Genomic DNA, 15210 nt, shown 5'->3' with positions numbered 1-15210 from the left:
CTCTCAAGTCTTCGTGACTCTTTTTGCTTCTGACCTCATTGGATGCTCAGAGCCTAGGCTTAGGGGAAGAAGAGACTAAAAGACTTAATTAATAAGTCAAATGCCCTTATGACTCAGTGTTATAATACTGTTTGAGAGAGATCACAGTTCTCAACATGGAACTAAGAATAAAAACACCCCATGCAGCTGATAACTCTTGGGTTCCCAGCTCTGGGTTTGAACCACCGTTCCCTAAAACATGGTCCAACTTATCACCTGGCCTGCAGAGTGCACAGTTTGAGGTGCTCTCTAACAAGGACATCACTGGTGCCCAACAGAACAGAGGGTCATCGCACATGCTTGGGTGTTCAGTGGCATGGATGGCAATCTCTGGATGTCACAGACAGTATCTGTTTAAATGCAAACCTCAGGGACACAAAGCCTTTTGTGGAAGTGGTTTGCACATCTCCTAAGTGGGTTCATGAGTGTGAGGCCCTGAGTTCAATCCCCAGAACCCACATAAAAAGCCAGGCATGCTGGCGCATGTTTACATCCCCCTGGCTGCTGAGGTGGGAAGTAGAGATAGGAGGATCCCCTGAAGCTCAACAGCCAGATAGCCTGATACCAGCTAGCCTGGTGAAGGCTCAAGCCAGTGAGAGATCCTGCCTGTTAAGGCTTCATTGCGGTGAAGAGATACCATGACCAAGGCAACTCTTATAAAGAAGAACACTGAATTGGGGCTGGCTTACAGTTTAAGAGGTTCAGTCCATTGTCATCATGGCAGGAAGCATGGCAGACATGATGCTGGAGAAGGAGCTGAGAGTTCTATATCTTGATCCAAGGGCAGTTGGAAGGAGACTCTCTTTCATCCTAGGCAGGGCTTGAGCATAGGAGCTCAAAGCCCACCCCCACACTGCTGTACTTAACCCAACAAGGCCTCACCTTCTCCAACAAGGCCACACCTCCCAATAGCACCACTTCTCATGGTCCAAGCATATTCAAATCAACACAATACCTCAAACAAAAAGTGGAAGGTGCCCAAAAGATGAGTTGAGGTCGCTCTCTGACTTTCTTATGTGCTTGCTTGCACATGAGTCCACGTGTGCATGGGCACACACACACACACACACACACACACAGAGAGAGAGAGAGAGAGAGAGAGAGAGAGAGAGAGAGAGAGAGAGGTTCTAAGAAGAAGGGGGAATCATTCCATAGAGAGTCCAAATGAGAAAGAAGTAAATAGCTACTTTTGAGTGTCTAGACAAACCAGAACATGCTTGGAAGACCTTAAATTCTATTTGATCAGCTAGCATGTCCATTCAACTTGAACCTTCTCTACTTTCCCTTTCAACTCGAAACTTCTCAAATACTGAAATCCCCATTTTAAGCTTGAAGCAGCATTCCAACATAGGGAAGGGAAACAGAGATGGAAGGGCTTGAACATGAACTGCAGGACCTGCCCCCCACCCCTTTGCAGTGGTACCCCAGGGGTGGGAGGGGGAGGGCGTGTCTTGGAGTCCTTAGAACCCCTGGGTTTAATTTCTGTGATACACCCTGTAAAGACCTAATCGCTAGTCAGTTTAAAGGAAACATCATGCTTAGAAAACAAAGCAGGTGTCTGGGTTTAATTCATGGCACTGGGGAGTCCCCTGGGGGTGGGCGGGAGGGAGGGCAAGTATCTGTCTGCATCAATGACACTGCTGAAATGAGGCACAGAAAGCTACATGACTTGGGAACGATGTTAAGGAAGGGCATGGAAGGAAGGAAGGAAGGAAAGAAGGAAGGAAGGAAGGAAGGAAGGAAGGAAGGAAGGAAGGAAGGAAAGAAGGAGATACGGGGGAAACAGTCTCCTAAGCAGACTTTCAGAATGCAGCTTTGGGTTGTTGTTGTTTAACATTTTGTTCTACTGGTCAAGATGTACAATCAAAACTGTAGCCTTTTTCCTTCAGTGTGACAAACCAGCTATGGGGCTTCCTAAACAGCAAGCTAGCTGGGAAGCCAGGGGCACTTGTTAGTTCTCAGACAGTCGTTTTCAATTACATTCAGTTGTCGCGTTTCCTGTGCCTGGGCCTTGCAAAGCCTTTCATCCACCAGCTGGAGCCTCGGGGCTGCTTAATGCAGTGGTAGCAAAGAAGGGTCCTGACGTCTTGGCCAGATAACAAGAACCCTCAGATGCAGGGCAGTCATTATTCCTGGCTCTACCCCTCCTCCCAGTCACAGACAGGTCCACAGCGCAAAGGCCACGCAATGAAGAACCTTCGTGGCGACTGTGCCGGAATGTAAGACCATGCGAAGGGGGAAACTGAGAGGGTGAAGCTTTATTCCCACCGGAGACCAGCAAGGGAGAAATGCAAGCGCTATGACACTTGGGTGGTTAATGACTCTAATCAAGTAGGGCTGGATGCGGAGCAGATGAAATACTGTCACCAAGGCACTAGGAAGGGAGGCTTCAAAGCGAGGCTCTCCCTCCGTAACAAATCTCCTGGATATTCAGGCTCCTCGCTGGTATCTGGTGAATGGCAGGCCTGAGCCACATCGCTCGGATCCGTTTAATTAGCACTGCAGGCTGATGGGCTTCTGCTCTGCAAAGCCAGCCCAATGCAAGGGCCTGGAGGAGACTTTACCCAGATTGAATTTCCCAGAAAGAGGGGAAGGACTCCAGGGTGGCATCCACCCCTATAGATCTCTATTCGGAGGGAGAAGAAAATGCCGCCAGAGGGCTTTTCCAGTTACTAGTACAACCAAGTGTTGTGGTACCACTGGGGCAGAAAAATGTCCCCACTGCAGCCCTGAGAGTCCAGAAGGGTCCTCCAAGGAGCTAAAGTGCTCATAAGTGAGGGAGAGGCTGGGGACTTCACACCAACCACAGGAAGAGGGGGAAAGAGGCAGAACACTGAGACCAAGAGGGGTTCAGCATAGAAAGAAGGGGCCCAGGAAGCAAGGAAGGACAAGAAGGGTGAAGAAAAAAAAAGACAAGATGAAACAAAACAGGAAAGGAGTAAGGGAAGACTAGCCAGCAAGTCAAGGAGTGCTGGTGGACCTCAGAGAAGGACAGGAAAGGTTACAGTTACCATGGCAACTCCTTGCTGAAAGGCAAGAACAGAGGAAGTAGCCAATGTCCCCAGTCGCTACACGTGCTACTGCATCTACACGCTCACCTGGAAGACTGCATAGTAAAATTCTATAGTCGGCTTTCCACTCCCACACTCCAAGATCAATGCCAGGACCCACCTTTGCTCATCTGTTGCCCCAAACTAATGTCACATGAGCCCTTCTCCTGTGTGCTCCAGAGACGAAGGAGGTTTGGTAGCCATGGGTTCCCGGACACCGCCATTCCCACAGATGTCCTCGGCAGGCTTGTGGCTGGGGCATCTTGGAGCATAAAGTTACTCAACCCTGACTCTCATGCCACATGGAGGAAACTCCCCGTAAGGTCCTGGCCATCCTCTACTTCAAGGCTGTCTGTTTCCTGGGCAGAGGCAAAGGGAAGCTGAACAAAGTCCGCCTGTACACTAGTGAACCATGCATTTTCATTACAACCGCAAGTTCTCACTCTGCCTCCCGCCCTTCACATACACAGATGTGCTCTACCACCCAGTCGTTCGTGATTCTTCACATCGATTTTATGATGCATTTTACCTAAACCATGTATTTATGCCTCTTCATCTCCTGTGGTGATTGAGGTCTCTGCAGAGAAGTCTGACCTTCTACTTAGCACAGCCTGTTGATTCTGAGTGGAGATTCTGTCCTTAAATGGCTCATCTCTCAGAGTAGCTCAAAATGACCACTGATACTCACGTGCTCAGCGACTAAAGAATCTACCTCCAAACCCAGAGTTCTCCATGGTTTCCCATAGGAGCAGCCTAGACCAGAGCAATCTCATACCCAAGCTTCCAGGGATCTCTTGCAATCTTTATTATTGTTCAAACAAACAAAAAACAACGAATACTTGAGGGCCTACAATAAAATAGGCTTTATTCTACACATCTCAGATGTATTAACTTAGTCAATTTTCCCAGAAACTCCAAGGTCAAGCAGCTGCTAAAGGGTCAAGTCATATCCCTACCCCAGCATGTCTAAAGCCATGACCTCTTCTCTGACCCTTTCCAACTTGATACCATCTGTGCATCCTGACAACTTTTAGGAATGGGCTCCCTGGTGTTTCCAAGATGTATCTTATTATGCATGCTACAGTGAACAGAACATTTGTAACTTTGTAACGATAGGGCAGGGATGAGTCCTTCCCATAGGGAGGAATGACTCCTTTTAACTCTTCCATCTGACATCCCACTAGAAGCCTTAACCATTGCAATACAGCAAGAAAAGCTTTAAAACATCAGAAGAAAAAAAATGAAACTATACTTCACAGACATGACACCAAAAATCCCCAACGATATAACAATACATTTCTTACAACTAACATATGAGCATATCAGGTTTTTAGGATATATAAAAGTCAGTTAGGTCTCTACACACTAGCAATGAGCAATTGAAGTTTAAAACATGTTGTTTTTTATTTGACACTAGGGGCATATAGATATAAAGTTAACCAATTGTGTAGCTTGCAGATGAAAAAAAAAAGAAAAACAAAACAAAAAAAAATAAAAAACAAGAAAACCAACAAAACTACTAAGGAAGCGTGAATAAAGGGATATACACAGGATTCATAAATGAAAGACTCAATATTCTAAACATTTCCAGTTTCTCTAAGTTAGTTAATGAATTCAACGGAGTCCAAACCAACATCTCATCAGGAGTGTTTTTGTAGATATTGGCAAACTGGTTCCAAATTTGTGTGTGATGACAAAGGAAATGGTATAGACATAATAATTTTTAGGCAGGTCATCAATACCTAATTTCAAAAGTATTATAAAGCTCCAACAACAGAAAGAGAGGGAATTTGGAAAGAATATGGACACACAAATTAATCAGAACAAAGATCCAAAAACAGAGCTACACAAATATGGCCAATTGTATTTTACAAGAGCACACATGCATGCACACACACACACACACACACACACACACACACACACAATCAATGGTGAAAGAAGAGTTGGAATACTTGGTGCTAGGGAAGCTGAATATCTCTATGAAAAAGAAATTGCACCCAACACTATTTTAAAAAGCAATTGAATTGGCTAGAGAGATGTCTTGGTGAAAAAGCATGCACACTACCCTTCTAGAGGACCAAGTTCAGTTCCCATCACCCACACCAAGTAGCTCACAACATCTGTAACTCTAGCTGCAAGGAACCTGATGCCCTCTTCTGGCCTGCAGCACACCTGTGCATATACATACATACATACATACATACATATTCACACATATACACATCATATAACTCTTTAACCAAAAAGGTAGCTCAAGATGGAGCATAAACTGTGTTGATTTCTTTTCTGTTGCTGTGACAGAATCCTCTCACAAAAGCGACCTAAGGGGAAAGAAGGTTTATTTCAGGTCACAGTTGCAAGTTGCAATCTATCAGGGTTGAGAAGGCACGTGGCCACATTGGGTGCTTGGTCAGAGAACAGAGCAATGGATGCTTGCATTTAGATGCTCAGTTCACTCAGTCCAGGATCCACTGCCTAGGGAATGATGTCCACTGTGGGCGGGTGTTCCCTCCTCCATTAATGCAATTAAGACAACCCCCTACAGACATGCCCCAAGGCCAACCTAATCTATTCAATCCTTCATTGAAACTCTTCCCAGGTGATTCCAGGTTGTGTAAAGTAAACGCTGACCATCACATAGACCTAAATGTAGAAACTACCCTTGGTGACTCTGAGTTAAACAAAGGATTGTTAGATATGACACCATATGGATAATTTGGAAAAACAGGTAAGTTGGACTTGATCAGAATTAACAGCTTCCCCACACTCCAAAGAATTGATCAGAGAATAAAAAGGTAACCTAGAGACTGGGAGAAAAGGAAATGAAAGCCACAGATCTACCAAAGGGATTCATCTGTGATGCTGATAAAGAGGTCTGTGGATTCTGCAATAGAAACATTTTTGCTTGTTTTTTTGGGCAAAGGATCTTGACACCAAAGATGATATAAAGATGCAAAGGAGCACAAGGAGAAATGCCGAACAGCACAAAGTATTACACAAACTAAAATCACAAGAGACCACTAGGGAACTAAGATGTAAAAAAACCGAAGTTTCCATTGCCAAGGGCCAGGCAGGACTCACAGCAGGCGGAAGTCTGGTGGGACCGGTGAACTAGAAAACCACTTAGAAGGACAGTTTGGAGGGATGCTGCAAAGACCACATAATTCCTCAACTCCGCTCCAAAAGAAGTGAAAACTTGTTTACACACAGAGCTTTGTGTGAATATTTATAGCGATATCACTCAAAACCACCAAAAACTGGGGACCAAGTCAGATGTCTTCCAGCTACAGAACGGATAAATCGCATGTGGTATATCCACATAATGTGGCATATTACTAAGCCATAAAAAGAAGTGATTCTTACAACTTGTGACATCATGAAGTGCTCTCAAATGCATGGTGGGACGTCTGGCTGGGAAGGCTGCATTATGCCACATGGCATTCTGGGAGGAGCAAAACCACAGAAGCAAGGGTTAAAGAAGTGGCTGGGGTTGACTCCCTCTGTGGCAAAAGGTAATTTGGGAAGGCGCTGGGACTGTCTTCTATCCACTTGTGGAGTGGTTAGAAAACTGCATTCTTTATAACTCAGGGAGCTATGGGCAAGAAGAGCAGAGCTGTTTATATATTTTAAATTAAAATAAGTTTCAAAACAGAGTCATACTATGTTATGTATCCCTGTCTGGTCTTGAACTTGCAATGTAGACTAGGATGACTTTGAACTCACAGAGATCCACCAGCCTCTGTCTCCTAAGTGGTGGGGTTAAAGGTAAACACCTCCAGAGCTAGATTTAAAATACATTTTATGAATCTTACAAATACCTTTTATCTCCTAGACAACTGCATAGTCTTAAAATGGCCATGAAACTTGGAATCTGACCATTTGCAATCTTAAGGGGTTTTTTTTATGACCAATCTGACCTTATCAGAGATGATCCAGATCATGGTGTATGGCTTCTGGCTAAAGCTAAGTGAATGAATATTGATGCCTCAGTGATGACAGGGCCTGAGTCCACACAGGGATGGATGGGGTGGGGAAGCGGCAGATGGGAAGCACTGGTGGATGTGGAGTCTGACTATGTGCTGAGCCCTAAGGAAACTCAGGCTTGCTTCAAAAAAATTACATAGGCCAATGGTTCCATTTGTTTTCCTGGGAGGTCTGAGTCTTCTTGAGGGCAGAGGTCCTGTGTAAATGGCCACAGAGTCTTCCTCACAGGAAAGAATATACCTCATCATTGCTAAGGCTGGACCAAACCTTGACAAGGCCCACTGTGGTACTATGGGCCCAGCAGGTGAGCCCTGCCTCCTGGAGAGGAGAACAGAGATTCCCAGAGCCATCTCAGTTGTAAGGGATCATCTAAACACTCTCCCCCTTGTCTTCCATGACACCTGCCTTCTCTCCTCACTTAGGATAGAGGTACCAGGGGTGCTGAAGTTTGCTTCTGTTTCAGAATCATTGGTAAATCCCAGAATATACAGCTCCAGCGTGCTCCAGCCCTCTAAATCATGGTCCTTTGAAACAACTGATTTAGATTTGGATATGAAGGGCTGCTTTTCTCCTCTAATCTCCATAGAGGAGTCATTCAAAGAAGCAAGCAGAACGCAGTGCTAGGATGTCAACCACCAGGAGGAGGGAGAAGACCTGCAGCATGCATCTGTTCACACATCCAGGTCGGCCAGGCACATCAGCAATCCATTACGAATCCCCTTTCCTCAAGGCGGGGCTGCAGCCACCCCAGTTCAGATGATGCCACCACTGCGATCTTCACCCAAGCTCAAAACCTAATTCTGTGCCTTCTCTCAGCCCCTTCCATCTCCCAGGCTGGAAGTAGCATCAATTTCCTTCCAGTCTTACAGGATCAAAAGAAGCTTCCAGTTTGTACCCAGGCAAGATAATAACAGTAAGAGGAAAAAGAATCTGAGCTAGGAGTGAACACATAGGGGGGAAAAAAAAACCCCGAACGATGCTCAGAGGCTGGGGATGTAGCTCAGGGGTACAGCACTGGTTTAGCTGCATCAGGCCTTGAGCTTGACCACCCCTTCCCCAGCACTGAAGGAAAAAGAATAAAAAGTTCTAAATATTTTAACCAAAGTGCTACCCTGTATTTTATGAGTTTAAAAAGCTGAAAAGGAAAAAAAAAAAAACTCAACATCTAAAAAAACAAAACAAAAATAATACAGGAAAGCATGAAGTCGGCTGTTTCTGGGAGCAGCCCCTCTAAATCTCTGAGTAATAAAAGCCCGGCAGGAATATCCTGACCTGGCTGCTGGGACTCTGGCCGATTCTCAGTTGTTTCCTGAGCGCACATTAAAAACACATTACCCTGTTTAATAGACTTATGAGCTGGAATGGATGTGTCGGGCTCTTATAAATATGAAGAAGCCTGCTAACCAAGCAAATGTTAAATTTTGCATAAGGAGACAGTACCCTAACTCTTCTGTAGCACACTTCATGAATACCTCAAGCAGAGCTGCAGGCAGCCGCTCCAAAGCTCCCATGAATTAAAAGGGATTTCATTCTATTACTGTCAGGATAAGACTCCCCAGGCTCCCTCTCCTGCTCTCTCTCTCTCTCTCTCTCTCTCTCTCTCTCTCTCTCTCTCTCTCTCTCCTTCCCTCCCTCCCTCCCTCCCTCCCTCTCTCCCTCCTACCTGACTTTTAAGGCCTTTGCAGAAATGGCAGCACAGGGTTTCTCTGTGTAGTCCTGGCTTTCCTGGAACTCACTCAGCAGACCAGGCTGGCCTTGAACTCACAGATGCGCCTGCCTCTGCCTCCCAAGTACTGGGATTAAAGGCGTGAGCCACCACTTCCCCACACTCCCTCCCTTTTAATGAAATCTGGGTTACAGGCCAGAAGGGGTGAAGGGGAAAAAAACCCTCTCTTAACCTAAAGAGGATGATAATTCAAAACTGTTGACGGGAAACACCGAAGCACAGACGTGCAAGACTTCAGACACGTTGGAGTCACAGAGAATCTGAAGTGTGGTAAAAAGTCACCGCCCTCTGCCTTCCAAAAACATGTAGGTTGGGTACCACGACAAAGCCAAAGAGATGGGGAATGGAGGGGTGGATAAAAGTGGGAGAGAGCTAAAACAGGGTAGGGGAGAGTAACCAGAGTGTACGATCTACATGTCAAACTGTCAAAGAACTCAACGTGACAGCCACAGTACGCACAAGTTCTGCATATTTAAGAGGCTTCGATGCTCATATACAGACCCCAGATACGTATATAAATACATACATACACGCATGCATACATACAACTATTCACACAAGTCAAAATGTTCTCTGCCAAATCCTTGATAACAGAACACCAGCATTAATCTAAATTAATTAAAGTAATCTAATCTAAACTAAAATCGAACACTAGAATTAATCATACAAGGTCAGTAACAAGAACGGGATGAACTAAGAGCGCTCCATACAGTAACAAATTCTGATCAAGTTCAGGGTCACCAGATACAGAGCAATGTCCCAAGCATGGCTGCAAGCACAGCACAGCCATCCTCAAGGGACACACAAGACCAGCACTTGTGTCCCTGGTAGGGGATTAAACTACAAGTGATTTGGGTTGTAGGAAAAAAAAATCACTCTTTTTAAACCTTGCCATGACATTTGAATTGGGGGGAAAGAAAAATGGCGGGCAAGCAGGTAGATGGGCAGATGGGTAATGCAAGAGTGAGAGAGAAATACTGGAAGGAGGGAGGGAGGGAGGGAGAAAGAGAGAGAAAGAGAAAGAGAGAGAGAGAGAGAGAGAGAGAGAGAGAGAGAGAGAAGAGAGAGAATGATATGGTTGAAAATCACTACATCCCCAAATATTCCCGGCTTTGAGAATGGCTGATATTATAAGCATTAGGCACAGGCAGCCCTCGATAGCAAAGTGTCTAATAAACGCTTTTCCCAGCTTGGCTGCTGCAACCACCCGGGGCAGCTGAACTTCCCTCCCAAGGCATGACTTCTCTGGCTTCTCCCCCTGCTGAACCAATTAAAGGACATGATAGCAGTGCCGTGATTGTTTTTTCAAAGGCTGGTGTTTGTCACTAAATGCCCATTAAGCTGGTCTCCTTGCTCCAGTTACAGCAAGCAAGCTAAAGGACAAATCCAGATGGCACAAACAGTGTCCCTTCAGGCTTGGTCTGCAGGAGGCCAGTCAGCAAATGAGCATTATCAGGTTTGAGAGTCCCCCAATGCCTGACACCCACAGGTGCACCCAGGTGAGAAGAGACAGCTGAGAGCAAAATCTTCAAGGGCCGCATCCGGGCCTGGATTTGAACAGTTAGCAACTGCCACAGGGATTGCTTGGCAACCTCGTAACAGGCTGTGTCTGGTGTTCAGCTGCAGGGGAGAGAACCGCAGCTCCCTCTACACAACCCCACCACTGAACACTAGGTTGCCTGAGAAGAGCCAGAAATCTCACAAAGTTCCATGGGAAAGGCCCACTGAGGAGTTAGAGAGATAACCAAGCCTATAAAGTGTTTGCCTTGCAACTGTGAGGTCCGGAGTTCAAGCCCCGGAACCTACAGGAAAAAAAAAGCTGGACATGGTGGTATATGCTTGCAATCCCAATTTGGGGAGATGGAGAGAGGCCAGATTCTAGGGTTCTCTGGCCAGCCTACACAGTCAACTTGGCAAGTTCCAGTTCAGTAAGAGGATCACCCTCTGATCCCAAAACAAAGAGTTCCTGAGGACCGCAGCCTCAGTTCCTGAGGAATGATGGCAAAGGCTGTCCTCTGGCTTCCATTATTCATGCATCCATATTCCGGGGTGTGTGTGTGTGTGTGTGTGTGTTTGCCAGTTTTCACCTTGTTTGATTGACAGACACCACTACAAACTACCCCTGATCCCCCAATTCCTTTGTCTTAAAAGACAAGGAAGTAGAGCCAGGCCCATTTTTCTACCCTACAACCCACTCTGAGTTAAAGCTTGTAATATCCTCCTCACAAGGTCGCACATGAGTTGAGCAAAGAAAATTGCTAGTGAGAATCCCCAGAGAGACCTGTGTACCTGTGTTGTCAGGATGAAAAAGTGACAAGTTTGATGAAAGATAGCCCTTGCCTACCATCCTGTGAGAGAGGAGAAGCAAAGCCTCAGTGGGCCTAGGCTGAGTATGAATGGCATGCACTACAGGCGGCAGAGGGCAGCTGTGATGTCTGACCCTCTCTTGCTTGAGATCCTATTAGATGAATTGTATTCCCTGCTTATATTTCAGCTGCAAAGTTGTGGGAGGCAGAGAGGAGTCGCCAGAGAGAAGGTCGCCAAGGTTTTTCCTGGTTAATGTGCTCAGAGAAGAATCTGAACGGAGACCACTGAGCTCAGGCTGCACAGGACAGAGTCCAAGCACAGACCAGACTGCTCTGAGATTTAAGAAGTGTCAGCTGATTCCTCTGGAGAGACCCTTCCCTTTGAGTCAGCAGAAAAGATGCATCCGTTGTCTTTAAAGTTTTCCGGCCCCACACAGGCAACGCAAGAGACAAATGCATGCACTGCTTTCCCAGATGAATCAGAAAGTCAATAATCACACAAACGAAGGGGGCACTCAGGGCTCATCAGGATGGGGAGAGAGAGGGACCAAAGCTCATCCTTTCTAACCTAAATCAGCCGCATCCAATTCAGGGTGGTCCCTGTCCGTTCACCAAGCTGTGCGATGGGCGAGAGTCCGCATGAACAAATGAGAGAAAAGGACATGGGCAGAGGCCACCGTGAGCAGTGGGAAGAACGGTCTGCAAGAGCAGAGAGCCTGGCATTCCCTTCTCTCCTACCAACAGCCCTAGGTCTGGCCCAGCTCAGCAGCAGCAGCAGCAGAAAGCTTGCCTGAAAGAAGCCCAGTGCTACCTATCCGGATGGTAAGTTCTCTCTCAGGGAAGAGCAGCGCAGTGGGGTCTCTGGGATCAGACTTCTTCATCAACGCAGGGTCCAAGTTCAGTGCCAGGGCCGTCTGGGGGTCTTCGGAAGCACCCTGAAACAAGAAGCAGAAGTGTCACTACAGCCCTTCCATGTCCTTGGGACGCTCCATCCTCAGGGCCCACAGATGTCTGGGCAAAGGACCCACGTCCTGCTAAGAGTACCAGGGCAAAGTAACTGACGTGACCCAGCTCTCACAGGTCGTACTGTCCAGGAAGATGACAAGCTTTGGGGAAACACAGGTTGTCACTGATCTCCTGACTGGCAACTCCTCCACACACAGTCTGTCACTGCTAGATACCCGGCAGGATGGGCTTAGAGTCTGACCTACGAAAGTAAGCCTAGGGGCCACTCATCCGTCCACCCCACATGTAGCTGCCTTTGCTGGTCACTGTGACACAATGCCAAACAAACAGCCTGAGGGAGGAAAAGCTGATTTTGCTGACTGTTTCAGATGATTCAGTCTATGAGGGCGGAGAGGGCATGGTGGAGTGATGCAGTTCGCCTCCCAGCAGCCGGGAAGCAAAGGAAAGAAACAAGCCGGTTCATCTCCACCTTTCACTTTTTCCCTCCACTTATCCCACCCAGTCCCTGAGCTGAGAAGATGGTCCTGCCCACAAACAGAAGGGATCTTCCCACCCCAGTTCATGTTCTCTCAAAAATGGCCTCACAGATGCTCCGACAGGTAAGCCGCACCAATATATTAGGCTACCGTGAATCCAGTCAACAGAGAAGGCCAACCACCGCAAGGTCACCACTTGTCAACACGACACTCAGGTACCTCACATTAAGCCACAGTGCTCCACTCCTGGCACGCAAAAGGATCGTGTACTCCTCACAAAATGAGATGCGTTCTGTCCTGTGAAAGTCCTCAAGGTTATGTTCTCAACATTACCCAAAAGTCTAAGTTCAAAGTCTCTTCTGACACCTAAGGTGCCTTCACACCTCATACCTATGAAGTCGTGGGAAATCAAAATGCAAGGCACATGCTCTTGCCACTATACAAAAGCACAGAATAAGGATTTCAAGTTCAAAATGGAGAAATGGGAGAATAGTTGGGGCAGACTGAACCCCAGCAGGGAAAACATTAGAGTCCGCAGCTCAACGTCTCGTATCCAGGGCACACAGTGTCCTAATGTGCGCTTCAGTAGGCTTGGGCTCCCCCGACCCCTATGGCCAAGCCATCAGCACCCCAGTCCCCACCATGCAATCTTTCTCTTGGGCTAACCCCCACTTATTGCTTTGCCTTCCCTCCACAGATGGCGCAGCGCCCATATTCCTGACATCCCCAACATCCTACAGTCTTTGACTGAAGCTCAGGCTTCACTCTCACAGATTCACACACATCAGCGTCCTGGGAGATCCTCACAATAATTCCGTTATCTATACGCAGGTCTTGCATTCCATATGCCCGCTCAACCGATGCTCTATGGATAATTTCCAAGTCTACCACCATGTTAAACAACCAGACCAGCTTTGACCATAGCAAAAAGTGGCCTATGCCTGTATGTACCTGGCCACACTATAGGTACCTGGGTGGCAGAATCTGAGAAAACAATTCCCCAGATAGCCCTGTGCAAGCAGGAAACCCTGATGCTCACTATTTATAAGAAAACTCCTTCAGAGGGTTTGCAGGTTTGTACTTTGGAGTGTTCTATGAGCGGGGTCTGGCCAATATCCAGTTGTCTCAGCCAAGCATTTGGCGTCTCTTTAATGTAACTAATCCCTTTGCAAACTACGCCCCTCTTGTTCACAACATTCTCCTGTTCTAGTTAAACTTCACGTTTTCACATCCTTCTGCTCTGCTTTTCTGCTCATGATCCTCACTATAAACTTGGCTAAAAGCAGCAAACAATAACTCCACACACACACACGCACACGCACACGCACACGCACACACCTGAATGTTTCCTTGTCTGGGCATATTTTCTGCCAATTTAATTATTCCTTATTTTCTCATTATTTTTAACTCTGTCTCTCTGTCTTTGTCTCTGTCTCTGTCTCTCTCACTCTCTCTCTCTCTCTGTGTGCGTGTGTGCGTGTGTGCGTGTGTGTGTGTGTGTGTGTGTGTGTGTGTTCGCGTGTGCATGCGTGCGTGCACATTCACAGAGGCCAGAGTTATCAGATACCCAGGGAGCTGGAGATACAGGTATTTATGCGTGGGTGCTGAGAACCAAAATGGGGTCCTCTTCAAGAGTAGTGTGTGTACTCCTAACCACTGAGCCATCTTTCCAGCCCCAATTTGAATTTAGCCTCCCCCAAAGTTTTAGGACATCAGTAAAATATAGGCAAGTGTCTCTGCTGGGTTTATAATACGAAGAATCCAACTCTCAGTAGAGCGCTTCTCCCCAGCAGGTACGCGATGAGCGCATTCTTTACTGTCAGAGTTCCTGGTGGAATTCTGGTCTCCTGGGCTTCCAGGAGAATCACCCATTAAGCTCCGCCTACAGCTTCTAGGACATCCACAGCCCACATCTCTAAATGCTTTCAATTTGTTCCCACACGCCCGTTCCAAAGGCTTGAGAGATGTGTAATCAGGGTTAGTCACACCAATCTCCCAGTCCTGGTATCGATTTTCTGCATTTGTTACTTCTGTGTCTCCATTACCAAGACACCTGGCAGAAGACCAAAGGGGGGAGGAAGAATTTGTTTGTCTCCCAGTTTCTGAGGCTTTCAGTCCACCAGAGTGGGGAGGGCACAGCAGTAGACAGCAGTTTACAGAACGGCTGTGCCAGGGGCCACGAAAGGTAAACAAACCAGGACTTCTCTTGGGGAATTTTTTTTAATAAAATAATTTCAGAAAAAGTATACCAGATTGTATTTTACACACACACACACACACACACACACACACACACACACCTTTTTGTTTTCTTATGGCCGTGATGATCAAGGACAAAAAAAGAAAAGAAAAGAAAAAGAAAACCTAAAGATTCAGACATTTTATTTGATCATTTCTTTCTAATTAAATATTAAGCATAAACACTCCAGGGTGTCTCACGTCTTATTTTTGTTTGTTTGTTTTCTCATGCAGCTCTGGTGTCTTTATTCTTGTTCATCAAACCTTCCATGGAGTATTTTAATAAGGGTACGATGCCCCATCTATCCTGTTTCAAAAGTGGGGGAAGCCTCCACTCCTGCTTGGCCAGCCCCACACAGCTCTCAGCTTCTACGATGAATCCTGGAATCCCCCCTCTGTCACACTGAGTGGCATCTGGCTCT

General features: G+C 46.5%; 1 protein-coding gene across 5 annotated transcripts in view; it reads right to left on the bottom strand.

Moving 5' to 3' along the window:
- Slc39a11 (solute carrier family 39 member 11) overlaps positions 1-15210 on the bottom strand; it is a 416239-nt gene that overhangs the window by 212001 nt on the left and 189028 nt on the right. For 4 of the 5 annotated variants that reach the window (XM_034504930.2, XM_034504929.2, XM_034504931.2 and 1 more), the window contains one exon: positions 11899-12043. In XM_034504930.2, the coding sequence (XP_034360821.1) occupies positions 11899-12043 (145 nt within the window). The remainder of the gene's footprint in view (positions 1-11898; positions 12044-15210) is intronic. The other variant, XM_034504932.2, reaches the window with a different exon arrangement.

The sequence above is a fragment of the Arvicanthis niloticus genome, chromosome 6, assembly GCF_011762505.2.
Source record: "Arvicanthis niloticus isolate mArvNil1 chromosome 6, mArvNil1.pat.X, whole genome shotgun sequence".
Classification (NCBI taxonomy): Eukaryota; Metazoa; Chordata; class Mammalia; order Rodentia; family Muridae; genus Arvicanthis; species Arvicanthis niloticus.
The sequence above is the reverse complement of the archived record's forward strand: the minus strand, read 5'-3'. Positions and strand labels throughout refer to the sequence as shown.